We start from the raw sequence: 17500 nt of genomic DNA on the forward strand, positions 1-17500 counted from the left end.
TACAGGACCAACTCTGCAAGGTTTAGGTCATGAGTTTTGGTGAGCATTAAACAAGACATCATTTACGCAACTGTTGGGTGTGTAGTCTTTCTAATTATGTACTTTCACAGTCTTACACGTGATTAGTTTTACGAAAAAATGTGACTTTCTTGTTTTGAAAAATTATCTTTTAAACTGACAAACATTATATGTGTGATTCATGGCACAATTCAAATGGGATCAACATAGTAAAATGAGTCATATGGAATTTGGTGGAAACATCTCAGCTGACACTAAAATTATAGCATGCTCTTAAATTATTAAGTAAACTGGGCAGGTTTTTTAAACGAGGCTAACAATGACTTAATAACATTAGCTAGGTTAGCTTAATCAGATATTTCGGACTCCCTCTAAAGTGCATGAATTTTAAGATACCAGTTCTGAAACAAACATATTTCATTTTACATTTATAAATAATTTAATTTAGTTTGACATTTTGCGAAGAATTTAGGAAGGACCTCAGTTTAGATTTTATGAACAGCAACACAGTCCAGCATCTGCAAGTGTGAAATTGGACCTAGAGCCAAAGCTGTGTTGCTTTTGAATATTATAATCACAAGAGGTTAATAGTCAGGTCTTCACATATGAATGTAGCTGTGAGGTAAGAAGCAATTTATCCATAGATGCTGTGGCTTGTTTTGTTCATTTGTTTTGTCGATATTGTTTTATAGGAATTCAGTGAAGCGTGCTGCTTTGATGGAAATACTGCAGTTTGTCTTATTTAAGTCTGATTCATTTAATACCCAGCAGCATGGATTTTGGCAGACACTGAACAATCCAGCGGCATCACAAAACAAAGTGCGAGCAGGCTATTTGAAATCTTGACAAGCTCTCTGCCTAGTTAACACAGAACAATTGGTAAAATGTTCCCTCCAGACGTCCAAAGCTTTAAATTATATCAGTGCACAGCAGAATAGAGGATAAAATTGGGGTGTAGCTAAATAGAGGTGAGATTTAGCCTATATGCCAATACTAGTCAGAGAACTTGTTATTCTCTAGTAATAAGCCTATTAAATTTAAGTAATGTAGCTTGAAGTATTTATTGTAATGTGTCTGCTGGGAGACGATGGGTGAAGTGAAGCTTTAAAACAAAATGCATAAATGTGTTCACTTTCTATTCTTCACTCATACCGGGTGTAGTTTTACATTTTCACTGCTGCCACTGAAGGGGAGGCGAACATGTCAAAAAATATTCCATGACATTTACACACACACAACCTTTGAGCCGCTGCTCTCGCTGCAGCCATTCTCCTTCATTTCACGCACATTGTGCCTTTTATCTCCCTTGTTACTGACACACGGACATTGCGCAAGCATGCACATAAACACAGACACAAACAAGGAGGATAACAGGAGTATGAAGAAAAAAAAAACAGATCCCTTCTTCTCAACACTTGATTACAAGAATCAATAAGCCCCCTGGAATAACTGGAATATGCCATTAAGTCTGTTGTACTGGTAAACAATGCATTGTTTGGTTTCAGATGCTGGAGAGCAGCAATTTAACACCCACTTTACTACACCTCATGAACGCAGCCATATTTATGTGTGTGCTTACTTCTCCCTGGCAATATAACAAGTCTACCCTGTTGTGTCTTGGAATGTGTGAGTTTCCCTGTGGCTTCCCTCTGATGGAAGGTGTTTTTCATCTTTGTTTTTTCCATCTATCTTTACTTCTGTCTGTTCTTTCTTCCTTGCTTTTTTATGCCTAGATGCATCTGTTGTGATTTACATAGCTTTATGAAATATGTTAATTCTACTGTTTGTGGTGTAGACACATTGACAAGCAGTACTTATTGCATTTGTGTTTGTTCACCTGCTTGCATTTCGTGCGTGTTTATACAATTTTTTTTTTTTTTCTGTCCAGATGTTGGAGGTTTCTTTGAAGCAGGAACGCTGGTCAAGTACAACTTCATGCCTGAAGCAGTTGCAGGAGCCAGTAGGGACACAAAGATTGTGACTCACCAGCTGACGCCACACGAAGTGAATCTGACAAAGGAGGAAGTGGCCTTTAGTTTCAGCACTTCCAATGCTCCAGCTATCCTGATGTACGTCAGCTCCAAGACACAGGACTATCTGGCTGTTGTTTTAAGGCAGAATGGTAAGATCCACACAAGTAATTTGTATCCAAAGTCTGCTCGGTGTAATGCTTGTTAGTGCTGCAAAGTACATTTTTAAAGGCTGTCCCTGCAGCACAGCACAAGTTCTATAATCTCCGAAAATCCTCCCTCAGTCAGCGGCCTCCCACTGAGCAGCTGACAGGCAGCTAAGGGCTTTGATAATGTAGAATTAAAATTTTACAGTGCCATCTAGCGTTTCAGCAATCAATGTCCACAATCAACCAAATGAAATTACAAATCACCCACGCTGCCAAGGGGTGTTGTGAGAAGTTCTTGCCCCCATTGCACACTCAAGGCCCTCAGACAGTAAATAGCTATAATTCCCTGCCAAGCTGTGGGCCCTTTGAATCATTTAGGGTTTCCCAACTATTCATCATCCCTGCTTGCAACCATCACTTCAAAAAGAAAACTGCATTTTAGCCTTTAAATATTCAGTTCAATCAGAATGCTTTTTGAACAGAAATATGATTTTGATGAACAAACTTAATTTAAATATGTCTTATTATAGTCTTAAAAGTCATCAAGAAGTAAAGCACTAACTACCTATGGAGTCGTTAGCAATCATGTTTTTACAGCCATTGCTAGAAAATTCTTATTAAGGTGTTTATTGGTGAGAGCTCATGCCTCAATCATCATCATCAATCGATCATCAAGTGTAAAGGGAGTTGTTGGGCAGAGATGTGAGGTTTCATACAACCTCACCACTCTTCAAACCACTGGCTTGTATGTCTTCAGGTTCGTTGCAGGTGCGGTACAACCTGGGAGGTCTGAAGGAGCCATTTGCTATAGATGTGGACCAGCGTAACCTTGCCAACGGACAGCCACATAGCATTAACATGTCCCGAGTTGACAGAAGCATCACTATCCAGGTACAGACCACACACGCACATCTGAGCACTCTCCAACACATTTATTAGGCTCAGAACCAGAAAGATTTATGTTTATATTTCAAGATCCTCCTAACAAGCAGCCAAGGAGTTCATGCGATTGCCGACCAGCTACGTGCACTCAAAACATTCACATACACACTCAGTCACGAGTACACAATTACAGAAGCCTAGCCAGTGTTAGCTCAGTGGTTTGCATTAAGTCACCGTCCTGCAGTGTCCTGTTCTGTTCTCCACTGTGATGAAACTGCTTGTCCTCTGCCACTGTTAATCCACTTCCAGTAGACAGCCTAAGTATAGCAAAAGAGAGAATGCATCGATCTGTGTGTGTTTGCATGAGTGCAAGCTGTTGTGTGACTGTGGCTGCACATATTTGTGTGTGTATGTATGTATGTATTATTTAAGAGCATGCATGGCTGCGTGTGTATGAGATGGAGCAAGAAAGACTGCATGTTTGTGCTTGTGCATGCTTGTGTTTGCCCTTAAATATGTGTGTGTATCTTTGTTTGTGTGTGTGTTTGTGAGTGTTGGGGGGAGTGGTGGCTTGCTTGTGTGCTATTGCAGCTAAACAGCTTAGCGCAAATCAATAAAGCCAAGCCTCAGTCAGTAGCTGTCAAGAATGGAGTGAGAATTCAGCTAAACTATTACAGACTTTGTTCAGGGCTGAAATGTTCAGATTTGGCTGCAGGCTGCAATTTAAGGAAACCACCTGTAAAATGGAGTAGTTGTTATTATTGGTGGCTTCTGGATACGAATACATTTGTAGTCGACTTATTCCATCTTTTATGGGTTTCATGGGTTTCATGGGTTTCATGCATTCATTGCTTTGGTAAAATGTAATCTTGATAAAAAAACATAAAATGCAATTCTTCTCCAAAAACAATCCAAGGCACGCAGTGTGATTTGTGCAAAATTAAGATATGTATTTAAAATGACCAACATAAGTACTGGAATTTGTAGTTAGGTAGTTACCCTAACCCAAACTGTAGTCATGTTTGTCTTGTTGTTTTCTAAAATGAGAACCAAAAAGTAAAATTGTCAAGACTTGAATTCTACACAACTATTTCTGTATGCACTTACACTTCTGTAATGAATCCAGAGAGTGACTCATCCACAAATTCACTTTTGGAGAGCCCACCTAGCCCCTAATGGACAGAAGGCGGCATGGCGTTAAACAGAAACATTGACTCACCTTCTCCCTGCAAAATTGCAGTGTGTCAATAATTTTGTGTCAGCCCACTTTTACAAATATTCCAGCTATTTGATCGCATACCGCATTATTTATTCTGTATGGATTGCAATGCTTACACTGACAGAGCCTAATTTCCCTGCAGGCGTCAATGAAGTTTTGATCTTATCTACAGTATCATCTTATTCATGCAGCACATATAATGTTGTATAAGTAGATATAGGGAGACGTAATGCCAATGGGGAGACATTGCACGGATAATCCAATCACTGTTTTACAGCGTTTGAAGAATTTAAGTATGAAAGGAAGAACAAAAGTGTTGTACATGAATTACAACATGTTTGCAGGGTGTTTAAACACATTTAGAACATGAAAAGGAAATGAGTGGAATAGTATAGATATGACTAGAGACATTATAATGAAGAGAATCTCTGATAGGTCTTTAATAATGGAAGAGTTTCTTTACTTGAATTAGTCTTATGTAGAGAATTTAGTGCAGTACATACGATACATAATAGACAGTAAACATGTAATTGCGTTCTTGCTAATTCTGGCAACAATGGTCAAGATGTCGCCCTCTGTCATGTTAATTAGAATCCAAATGAAGCCCCTTCACTGTTGCTTTCATTAAGGTGAAATATAAGGTTGGCCAAAATGATTTACAGTACAGTTACAAAACTATAATGTTACATTGCACATGCTCATGGATCTATGACCCCATCCATACTGGAATCTCATCACCTGCACAGTGAAAAATTTCCGACAGCGAGAAAATTACATTGAAACATCCAATGGAAAATCGTCCTCATTTTCCGAGCAAATCACATCCTGCAGCTGCTGATCACCCCAGTGGGAGCACTTTAACATAACGCATTTCTTTTTACTGGCATGGAAAGTGATTGGAGCAACTGGACGTAGGCTCTTTGCGGATCACACACACATATGCATGCACACACTGTCTTCTTCCACTGGTTGATCGCAGTTTAGTTGTATCTTGATATCGATGTTCTGCCCAGTGTTCAGTGTGTGACTGAAATATTAACTATCAGGCGCATATCCTCAGTTTATCACTCCCTATGTGCCGAAGGCTGTGCTCTAAATAACAATCCTTTGAATATTTTTGTCCTCAAATGATAGGTTCAGCACTTAAACATTAAAGACTGTTCAGAGAATTAAGAGCAACGCTGGTGGAGTTCAGAAAAAAAAACAGAAATCAGTAAAGGAACTGTGGTGGGAGGGATGGAGAGAAAAAAATAGATGAAGTTTGTAGATAGGGCATGAAAAGTAGAGCCAGAAGGTGTGCTAACTAAGATAACTTTGATGAGTGAAACTTTTTCATGTTGCCTTACTGCCTCGGGCTCTTTCCCAGGTACAAACATGCACCTAATATCCATGCGTAAACAGATGTGGACATGCATACCAACAGACGTGCACGCACAAGCTAGATCTTGTCAGGTCAACTCACTACAAAGGCTTCACACTGCTTCACTACAAAATCAACTTTATCCAGTCTAATTCGTCTGTCCACTCCACTTCTCTCCTCCTATCTCTCCATACCTCCACCGTCTACCTTCTCATACCTTTGAGGGTTTTTGGTAATAGTTTATTTACTTCTTGCCAGGAACCATGACTGCAACTCACATTCTCACTAATGAGTTGCGAGGAGTGGAACATTTTCTGCCCAGGATGACAGCAGCAAGAGAAACGCTTAGCAAGACTCCAGGGAGTGAGAACATGGCACTGACAGGAGTTGTATTCACTGACATATTTTATGTAGAACAAAATGTGAAAATCTCTTAAGCTGTGTTAAACACAGATATTATTTCAAGCGTTTAATCAAAAACCTATTCACTTAGAGGCAATGAAACTTGACAGAACTTGCACTTAATGCACAACAACCTGAAGAGTAACATGTCACTTTGTTTGAACTTACATTCAACAACTTATACTCATCAGGTTGCCAGAAATACTCCTCCAAATGAAAGCTAATGTTGCTCTATATCTACCACATGAGTAAATAAGCAGTTAATTGCTCTAGCAACTTCAAAGACAGTGATATGTCAGTGTTGTGTTTATGGCTTCTTTACGCTGCCCTCAGGAGGCTATGAAAGTAATTAGCACAGGTTTAAATAGTCACTGCAAAATATCGTCAGACCTTTTCTATAATGTATCCGTTAGACGGAGCTTTGAGAACTTTCACTGCTTTTTAATGTTCAGACTGAATTATCATAAGATGAAATGTACACTTGTTAAATACTCGGTTTGAAAACTGAATCACAAATTATTGCATTATGCATTAAAGCCTTAAAATGGCATTATTTTTACAGCTCACGATCAGCACTTGAAAAGTAATTATTATTTGGCTAACGTGCTCAACAGAGACTTTATTGCAGCTGCTTTCATCTGAGATGTGACAACATGAGTGAGAGGCAGAGATATGAGTCAGATGCAATAAAAGTCAGTTATGCTGGTGGGCCTGCCAGTGGATCAAATTCAATTTCCAGGCTAAAAGAGCGAGTCAAGTGTTTACCTGAGGCTGCGGAGGTCTCAGTTCTCTGCTATCAGGGCTGCAAATCTTAAAAGCATTTAGACGAGCAACTGTTTAGTTTAAAGACATGACAGAGAACAAGTGGGAAGACAAGTAGGAGTGTTGTAATTGGAATCTGAGAGAACAAGGAGCAGAAGAGAGATGGAGAGTGAATGAAAAAGGGGGAATAGAGAGCCAGAGAGAGAGAGGATGGGGTTGAAAGAGAAAGATCGTGTCTCTGGATAAAGAAAGTAGACCCACAAAAAATATGATAACAAAGATCACTTTGATGCATTCAGGTTATCTAACACTGTCATAGTCCTGAGGCCTTATTTCAATGTGTGGATTTACATACGCAAACAAACACCTGCTGAAATGTACGTGCAGACATACACAGAGCAGTGCACAAAGCCAGTGTTTGGTTTTTAAGCAGTCTGTGAGGTCTCTTCAGGTTACCTCGCTATCAAAGACGCACCAAGGCTGGATCAAAATAAATTCCCATCTCTCCATCTTTGGCTTTCCCTTTCTCTCAACCTCTCACACACTGTGAGGGTTTAAAGATGAAAGTGAGGAATCCCTTCAGGCACCAGACATCTCATCTCTGTCTCCTCCTCTCCTCTTTACTCCACTGATAGTTGTTGCTGCAGTTGGCATCAGTGGTGTGAATGTCTCACTTTAGCTGGGACAAGACAATCATTCAAGAGTTCACTTGATAATGATGTTTCACTTTCTTAAAAAGAAAGAAATTAGCATTTATTTGCACTTAGCTTCTCTAATGTTTAATCTGTGATGGGAGTGTTTTTTGTCCCTCAGATATCATTAAGGAAACAGAGCTGCCGGGAAAGAGAGAAAGCTCTCAGCCTACTGTAAATTAGTTTGAATATATACAGCACATTGTCTAAATTAGATTCTTTCTTAGCACATAGTTAGGGAAATAGATTTCACCCATTGTTAATTTTCTCTTCGTCTAACCCCTTATTACTTTGCTTATGTAAGCTTTATGTAACCTAAGGAGACAATGGTGTTGTCTAAATGGTGCGGCACAAAAGGAAAGGATCCTAATAATTGCGGTTGTAATTGACAAACTTTGGTTAAAATGAGGTTTCTTCGCCGGCTGTCTCCCTCTGTGGACCATTTTGTGGGGTTTCGGGACTCTGACCGCCGTCCCTGACTGTGAAGCCAATTTGTTTTCATAGATAAAAGTAAATAAGCTGAGCGCAATTTAATTGTGCCCCATTATCCCACCCTCCAGTCACCGTGGAAAACAAAACCCACACAATGCTCCACTGAGACCAGGCTTTTGGAAAGAATCAAATTAGGATATGCTGCGTGTGTGTGTGTGTAGGGAGAAGGAGGGAGAAAATAGTCTGGAAGCATAGCGGGTGGAGTGATTTTTCTCTATGGGAGGGCTCCAACCTGTAAACAAGAGAAAGCACACACACACACATGAATCTCAACCCTTTAGTGACACTCCAGCTCAGCTCCCAGCTAACAGGCCACGACAGCTATTCAACACATGAATAGAACAAATTTCCAGTAAAACACACGCTAACAAAAGTCATTGTTTCTAATCAACCTCCCCTCTCTTGGCTCGAGCCCGTCGGTGTGCATTCTGCAGACCGGTGCACGCTGAGATACAGTTCTCCTGTGAGCCGAGAGAAGGGAAGAAGGAAGATCTTTTATTTCTGGAGCACACCAAAACCAATTTGCGGGGTTGAAATGATTCTCGTCAATAGCACTGGCTGCAGCCTTCAAGCTAATTAGAAACTTCAGTGAAACAGCAATAACAAGTTAATTATGTTGCAGGGATATTAAAGTCGTGTATTCCCTCCCTCCATCACCCCTCTCTGCTCTCACATCTCCACCGACGCTCGTCTTTGTAAACATGCTGCTTGTTCTCTCTGTGTTTTAGGTTCCGGGGAGAAGCTTTGAACCCACCACAGATTTTAGAGATTGCACCAGTGTGTGCTCATTTATGTCTAGTTCTGGTGAAGAGCTGTTTGTTTGCGGGGTCATTATGGAAGATCGCTTTTCAGTTTGCGTTCAGCCGTGACTAGCCTGACTAAACAAAAATGAAAAATAAATTAACAGCTTCCCAAATAAGAGGTTTCCTTTAATCATTTGGAGTGATGCTTTGAAGTGAGGAACGGTTCTCACAAAGTATTTGCTGTGAGGATAGATGTGTCCTCATTGGGATTTTTAACAGGGATAAGGCTTTGTAGACACCACTCAATATGGGTATTTTCACACATTTATCTCACGCTGTTTAGAGAACGGTGAAAGAAAGATGATAAAAGTTGTAGAAGATGAAAAAAAATTGATTTTTTTTAAAGAATATTGGTACGTTTCTTTGAGAGAAGACATTGTTAAATCACCTGCATGTAAAGTATCACTCACATGCCAAATTTAGTTTTTCTATGCGGCATAACCTGTCTTTAAAATCACTCACTCAAACTTTCAATCAAACAAAAATGGATTTCGAGACTAATGCACACTGACACCAGCCTCCTCAAAGGTTAATTGAATAAGACAGCAATAAAAGATAAGAAGTTAAAGTAATAAAAGATAATACGAGCAATAGAAATAAAGACAGGCATTAAAATATTAAATACTACACGTAAAATCTGATTAGAATTAAAAATGGAATGTTAATAGAATAAAATGAATTATAATGATAAACAGTAAAATATACTGCGATAAGAACAATATATGTGATGTGCGGCTGAGACACAGTGATTATTTTTTATGCCTTAAAGTGAGAAACTGACTTGCAGGTTAGTTTTTAATAACAATCATTTTCAGACCTAGTTTCTGACTTTGATCACGATTCATGGAAATAATATTAGGAATTATTAACTGAGTGGTTTTTCCTTTTACTGAACTGTTTGTGGATTCCCTGACATTTTAAAACCACAAGAGGGAGCCATTAAGCTTTTTGATTGTGCTATGTTGTAGTTGTGCAAACCCTGACTGCAATGAATTACAATCTCTTCTTCATCATCTTGTGTACTCTGTGTGATGTGCTGATGCAGGTCTTTTTAAAAGGCTGTGGAAGGTAGTTTTATATGCAGATACTTATATATTATCCTTCGCTCTCTCTCTCTCTGTATCTCTCTCTGTGTCTCTCGCTCTCTCTCCCTATGTTTCAGCTGGACCATTATCCTCCTGTCAGCTACACCCTCCCAGACGCCTCGGACACACAGTTCAACCTGGTCAAGACATTGTTCTTGGGCAAAGTGTTTGGTGAGTATCTCAGCTCGTCTGAACGTTTTCCCCTCACACCTGTTTTAAAATGTACACATTTTTGAACCATTTTCACACAATGAACTCGATCCCCATCATGATTCAAGCTACTTGTTTAGGAGTGTTTCAGATTGTTAAGGAGCTCAGGTTTCTAATCTTCCTACTAATCATTGTAATTGTCAATGAATGAGAGTCCAATTGCTGTTATTCAGTTTGCGCAAAATTGGGTTTTCAGGATGATAAAACATTTGCGCAGTTATTAAAATGTAATTAAATTATGTAGGGTTTACCTAATTCCCCAACTGGAGCTCCCAGTTTATCCACTTGTGTTCAGCCAGATAAAAATAATCACGTGTCTCCTATGAGGTAGTCAGTTGATCCCTTCTTTCCAAAAGTAAAAACCTGGTGAACACAGAGTTGTCTTTTCAGCTGTTGTCATATTTAGGTTCTCAATTATATGTTGATGAAGTAAACATAATTATTCTACTCTATTCTGTTCTATTTCTGTAATTTCACACTAAGTTAAACCCCTATGGATTTACTAATGGTTCCTTAAAACACAATTACTGTTTGTACATAAATGATTAGTAATTATGGCAAATCGAGACAAGAAGATAAATTATTAAAAATCCAAATGCACACAAACACACCCCCAAACTCTATGCGCTTCCCTATTCTGTCTTTCATGAGACAATAGACTGTAATTAATAATTTTGTCCACCAGAGGCTGCCAGAGGACTTTAGAGGGATGTTGGTGCAGCACATGATCCCAGCTGCAGCCATCTCTGCCTACATGGGTGTGCACAGCACATTTGTGGCCGATAAGTTTATGTAATCTTGCAAATACTATATTAGGATGGAAAGCTGTTGCCTAGCATTAGACTGTCGAGGATAGTGATGTTTCTGACAACTAATTTCCCTGGCTTTTAAGTGGAGTCTAAAACTAAGAAAACACTCAGTAAATAGTCAACATTGAGCGCTATTTAATCTATAAGGTTAAACCCTGCCCAAAAAAATACTGCATATTTTATAAGAGTCATTCAAAACTGGATTTACAGTCTTTTATAATGAAATTGTATCTTGAATGCCGCTGGTAACCTACTGATGGGTGGCTGTGTAACATCTGAGACACAACAGTTAACAGGCAGTGTTAACATTGGTAACGGAGCAACATTTGACTAGGAAGGCATGACATTTCGATGTAAATTATTTCAGTTTGTAATTTAAATGTATGCACTTATAAAAAGTAAAAGTTAACCAACTAGTATTTCTGGTACCAACTCAAGGCAATCTGTACAGCACAGAACATACAGTCACATTAAAAACACATCAGATAGACAAAAACAATAGTCATTAGATCATCTGTGGCAGCCATTATCAATATCTTTGGAGCTGAGGCAGACATGCATATCAGCAAATGGCATAAAAATGTTTTAAAAAATGAGCAGTTAGCATACTGCACATCCCCTATGTATATCCTCTAGAATCCTATAGCTCATCCGTCTAGCCAACTAGTCACACACATCCCTGGTGAAGGATTCCCTAAGTGCTTGACCAACTTTGATAGCTGTCAGAGCAAAAGAATCCCCAGGTTTACTTTGATGTAGCTATTTATGTCACTCAGCCACAGCTATTTTGACAGATTGCTTGTAGCACTACCCCTCTGAAGCTGATTAAAATGTGATTAATGATGTTTAGCATTGGTTTATTGTTTTCCAATGGATTTACTGAGACCGAAGGTCTTAACAGAGGCCTAAATCATCTGCACTAACACTTCAGACTTAAATTACACTAATTACCCTCATTTTCAACAGCCAATTACTAAAAACTTATTTGGTTCTTGTTAGTTATAGCTATAGTTGATGGCTTGATTTTGATTGGTTTTATAGCTTCTTTAATTACCTATACTTTACCTCAGATAGAAGATTGTATCTCATTATGTGTGCAGCTTGCTCTCTTCTATTCTGTCCTGGTTTTCTTTTCTCCTGTCTTCCCTTCCTTTTTCCCCCTCATCTCTTTTGTCCTCTACCTCAAGTGCTGAGAAAGTCAGTGAGGTTGAAGTAATGGCTGACTTCACTTAGCAGCCAGAACTATCGACTGCTGCACACACCCGCAGAACCCCTGGGAATACAACACTGTGCATGCACACAAAAATAACAGCCATCCATCTAACCAACCCGACTAACACAGCCCAGATACTTTAAGGACACACAGGTCAAAGTCACTTCACATGAGAAAAACAGGAACAATTCAGAGAGCCATCTTTATATATGAAGCCAATAGACTCAACATAGTCAGTCAAGTCTCCAACATTGTAGAAAACATCATAAAAGAATAATAGATATAGAGAGAGAGCAAGGGGAGAGTGAGGTAATGAGATTGAAAAGGGAGGAGGAAAACAGAAGGATGACAGGAATGTTGTGATGAGGAAAACAGAGACAAAGAGGAAACAGAACAAAAGCCATCATTTGATTTTGCACATCTCATCAGATCTGTTTCACTTCTGTGTTGGGACCACAGAGACAAGAGAGGCTGTCAGGCTGCTATCAGATTCTCTATTTCTGGGAGACAGAGACTCGGTGTTTGGTACAGCACACACACACACACACACACACACACACACACTGATCACAGCGACATCTCCTCCGTCTCCTCAGTCTGCTGTTTGTGGGACAAGATAAGGTGGCTAGAATATAGATGGTAGAAAATAAGTAAGGTAAACATTAAAGAGTGTAGAGATGCACAGATAACAACACTGAAATCATCATTATTATACAGTTAAAATGTGGGATTTCTTTTCCATTAACTAACTCCTTAAATAACAATTCTGTACAATGTGCTTGTCTACCTATGTCTGCTCCCAAGGTTAGCACTAAAGACTATTGATTCAGGCCCCAAAATCCAATAACCCTTTATTCGGCCCTTCATTAACTGATCCTACGTTTTGCAAGCAGGCTGCACTGGGTATAAATACCATAAACAACCTCTATGGAGATGGAATATGTTTATTATTTTAAACTAATTTGGCCTACCTAGTTTATTCTTTTTCTGTTTCTTTCACATTAGACACTGTGCTCATAAGCAGTTCCCTTATTTTCCTCCTTAGTCTCCTTTGTGCCTCAAGGTTTACAAGTCTTAACTGTACATAACAACAGATTAAACTGATTTTTAACATTTTAATCATATGAATGCACACACTAGATGATTCAGTCAAGACACAGGACCGCACACATGGCTATGATACTAAACAATTACAGAGTGACGATGCTAGAAACTTCAGAAAAATAAATAGATATGAGGGCAGACTTTTGTCGTCAGCAGGTTGCACTTGTTTGAGCTATGTGTTGCATAAGACATTAACAGTCGATCCAATCACCAAAATAAATATTGGCAATGTGCATTTGTGCAAACCACAGATATGTTGAAACTTGACATTCTTTTTGTTGCAGCTTTTCATTTGGTTAGGTTTAATTTTATATTTTATCTTGTGACAGTGCTGTCCTTATGGTCTGGTTGGGTTAAGGCACAAAAACCACTTGGTTAGGGTTAGGTAACAATCATGTTTTGGCTTAAAATTCCTGCTTTAGTTGCCACAAAGCTGGAGATGTCCCAGGGTCTCATCAAAAACACCTTGTCTTGTCACTACAAACACAGCCAGAGATGTCCCAGTCTCGTTAAAAATATTTAGTAGTGTCACGCTTTCAAATGTTGAAACTTGGTCACTGGCTTGGCAGCCTTCTTGCCTGTCCACCACTGTTCCCTCAACCTTCCCATATGAAAGTCAGGTCAAGTGGAATTGTCAATATGCTACATAGGGCCATGACACGTTAAAAACCACTCATAGTGTTGCAATAATTTGCTTGTCCTCCTTTTCTAGTATCGACCTGGCTCTGGAGACAAAAGTTGTTTTCATGCTGTTAATAGTCATATTTCTGTTCTAGACAAGTACACAACATCTGGTTGATGGCACATCCCAGGTTAGCTTGCCCTCGAGAGAAATGATACCACACTGCTTGCACTAGCAGTAAATGCTAAAGCTGACATCACCTCACATTCAAAGTTTTATCTATGTGTTTTATTCCTGTATATAAAATAGAGTCAGGCTACATTGCTGGGGTCAGCACCATGTCTATTTAATTGTGTTTGTGTATGTTTGTGCCTGTTTGTTGGAGCTTGCCTGTTTGTTGGAGCTGTTGGTGTGGTTATCTCAGGTTCAGGGTCATGAGATCTACTATGTTTGCTGCCAAGGGTAATTGTGCTTAAGTGATATTGATCATGAAACACAAGGATGATTCAGCACATGTAAAGGTATGCTGCTGTAACTGCTGTGGCCTGATGTTTAATGTTATAGTATGCAGTGTGTGAAGGGAACTGCATGCTTACATCAGTGCTGAACAGCAGCGTATTTATAGGTGTAGGGTTAGAATGTAGGTGTGCATGTCTTTCCTTCCACGATGCAGTACGTGTGTGTGTGTGTGTGTGTGTGTGTGTGTGTGTGTGTGTGTGTGTGTGTGTGTGTGTGTGTGTGTGTGTGTGTGTGTGTGTGTGTGTGTGTGTGTGTGTGTGTGTGTGCGTTAGGTGTTGGGTGTGTGGGTTGATATATTGCGCATGGGTCTGTCCTCCCTAGATCTCTGCGTCCCAGTGGAATAGATGGGGGAGATGAGTCATACATTAGCCAGAGCAGCAGGCACGCTCCCAACCCAGTCCTCAGTGCTACAAATCTGCCTGTGAGCATGCATGTGTGTGTGTGTGTGTGTGCGTGCGTGCGTGCGTGTGTGTGTGTGTGCACATGAGTGTATCTGTCTCAGGAAATAGATTCAGAGCCAAAGGCAGAAAGAGAGAGAGCAAGAAAAAAATAGTGACACTGTGAAAGTGCTATTAGAGACAGATGATTGTAGCCCTGAGGGTGCTTGTAAAGGACATGTACATCAGTCCCACACTGAAATTCTGATTTCTCTCATCTATTTTTTTCTATTCCCTGAGTCTCTCTCGTGCTGTTAACTCTTTCCACACACATTTAACACGTAGCTCCCCGTGGATGCTGCCAATTAATTTACACAGGCTCTAAGTCATCTCAGCATTTTAAGGTGTAATGGTTTTTTTTCTGAGACCTTGACTGACTGTCTTTTTTTTTTTTTTTTTTTTGGTCTTTTTTAACATTTAGAGGTCTTTTCTCAGGTTTTTTTTTTCTATGCTTTCATTTTTTAATTGGGCCTTTTTTCACTTCAGACACTCTTGACAGTCATATTTTGTAAGACACAGAATTCAAAGTGGATACTGCTGTTTTTAAGTGGGGTTGTTTAAGCTACTTGGTTAATCTATTACTCACAGTAGATGATTGTTGGCGCACCCCAGTTTGAGGAGGCAGACAAGAGTGCCGATGTAGGAAGCAAAGTACTGCATCGGACAGGGGCGGCAGCAAAATGTATTTTAGCCACCAGAAAAGGCTCGATATCTGTTAAAGTGTACTCCATATGTGGAATATTTTCACCACTTAACATGCCGTCAGACAGCCCATTCCAGCAGTGAACCGAAGCCGATATAGCACCACCAGACTCCTTTGACTGGACTGAACTGGTAATTTTACCTTGCAGATCCAAACTAACCTTTTAGAACACTGAAGTCACACAATGAGACAAACAAGCTAACCGACTGAAGCAGCGGTAGATCAGCGACTCCTGTGTTCTGCGAGGTAAAATTATTGTTTTTGTCAGAGGAGTTAGGTGGCTTTGAAGAGAGCATTGATGTTTTTAATAGCTTCAGTTTCCCATCGGAAAGGTAAAGTGGTGAAAATATTCTAAATATAGTGTACACTTAAACTGATTTTTACGGAAAAGTACCTCATACAACCACACTACAAAAAAAAACCCTTTAAGAAGACTGTGAATCAAGTAAAGGAACAGCCTTTGTAGTATTAGTACTGATATCTAAACTGCAAGTACATTTTTACCCTATTTTAACAACCACAACTTGCTATAATCAATTAATGTCATCATTCCATATGTAGATCTGTTCACTGAATAATTTATCCCCCTCCATTAATCCATCCGTCAATGGCAAATCAAAGATGTCAGTTTTTAACATGTCATTCTTAACTTGCAGAAAAGTAAGCAGACTGTGTTTTTACACAGATATATGACTGACATTATTTGATAACCGAATAGAAAGTTTGTTTAAGCTCCAAGTTGTGAATAAGGACATTAGGAAAGTGAAAAAATCCCTCTAATCCCTCAAATAAGATTATTTGTCTGATTATGTATATATACATACATATTTTATTACAAATTTAAAGATATAATATGTAGGATTTCTGCATTTAAGTGTCTAAAAATAACTTTGTTGTATACTTTGTTGAGTGTTTGTTATGTACTTACCTTGTTGTTTCCAATGATGTTCAAACTCAGAGAAATGTCTAAAAATAACTTTGTTGTATACTTTGTTGAGTGTTTGTTATGTACTTACCTTGTTGTTTCCAATGATGTTCAAACTCAGAGAAATCCATAATTTTAGTCAAGGTAAAGGTGCATTTCATTTGGTCGCCTGGCGCTCTAACTTCCAAGAGAGAGTCAGAGAGTGAGGAGGAAAGTCAGTGAACGTGACTTAACATGCCGTAAATAACACTTTAAAACATTACCTCATCTGTGTACCCTTCTGCCTGAGTCACGTAGATAGATTTTCATCAGCAATGGTGGTTTGTTTAACAATGAAGACAACTCCCACAATCCCACGCTACTTACATCTTTTGTTTTGCTTTGATTGAGAGATCCCTAGCAGCAGATATTACATAATGTGTATTTAAAAGTATACTTGCATTCAGAAACCCTTTCAACTGAACATGAGCATGTCTGAAATACAGTATATAGTGTGGATGGTCAACATAAAGTTTGTCATAAAGTTAGGCGTTGCCTAATGTTGCCATGTCTTTGCCAGAAAGCTGCACTTGAACACACCACAAAAACTACAGCCGATGTCCAACGAGCTCATATATTCTGCGCCTGCATGAGAGGAAGTACTTCTCCATACCACAGAGTGGTATTAGTCTGTAGTCATCATTCCAAAGGGAAACTGCGGATATACTGTTGTTCTGATAAAGGAGCATTCTTCTACACCACTCTCACTAATATAGTCACTTCTAATCAAGAATAAGTCTGATAAAGAGTTGCAAAAAGAGGTGAAGGCAAAAAATAAGGAAAAACCACGTTAAATGGGTGAAATCATGGATACTACAGCGACAGGCTCAAGAGGCTTTCCCATTCTTTTTCAGTTTTTCTTCTCATGCACTGATTCGCTTAGTTGAACAAACAATCAGAGTGATTTCTGTCTCCGACAAGCTCAGTCAGCCAAAAAGCCGTGACCTCAAATCCTAGGGCCACAGATGGTCACTGAAGGCTGTTGTGTCAGGACCCTTACACAGTGTTATATAAGTACCCAAAAGTCATGCTTGGGTAAAAGTAGAGATATCTTGTTCAAATATTACTTTGATAAAAGTGAAAGT

The 17500-nt window shown here is 39.3% G+C and overlaps 1 protein-coding gene across 1 annotated transcript in view; it reads left to right on the forward strand.

Annotated features, from left to right (window-relative positions):
- The window catches only part of cntnap2a (contactin associated protein 2a), a 329832-nt gene that overhangs the window by 303219 nt on the left and 9113 nt on the right, over positions 1-17500 (forward strand). Inside the window, exons 22-24 of the mRNA XM_073488060.1 lie at positions 1907-2140; positions 2895-3028; positions 9912-10005. Of these exons, the coding sequence (XP_073344161.1) occupies positions 1907-2140; positions 2895-3028; positions 9912-10005 (462 nt within the window). The remainder of the gene's footprint in view (positions 1-1906; positions 2141-2894; positions 3029-9911; positions 10006-17500) is intronic.

Source organism: Pagrus major, chromosome 19 (genome assembly GCF_040436345.1).
Source record: "Pagrus major chromosome 19, Pma_NU_1.0".
Taxonomy (NCBI): domain Eukaryota; kingdom Metazoa; phylum Chordata; class Actinopteri; order Spariformes; family Sparidae; genus Pagrus; species Pagrus major.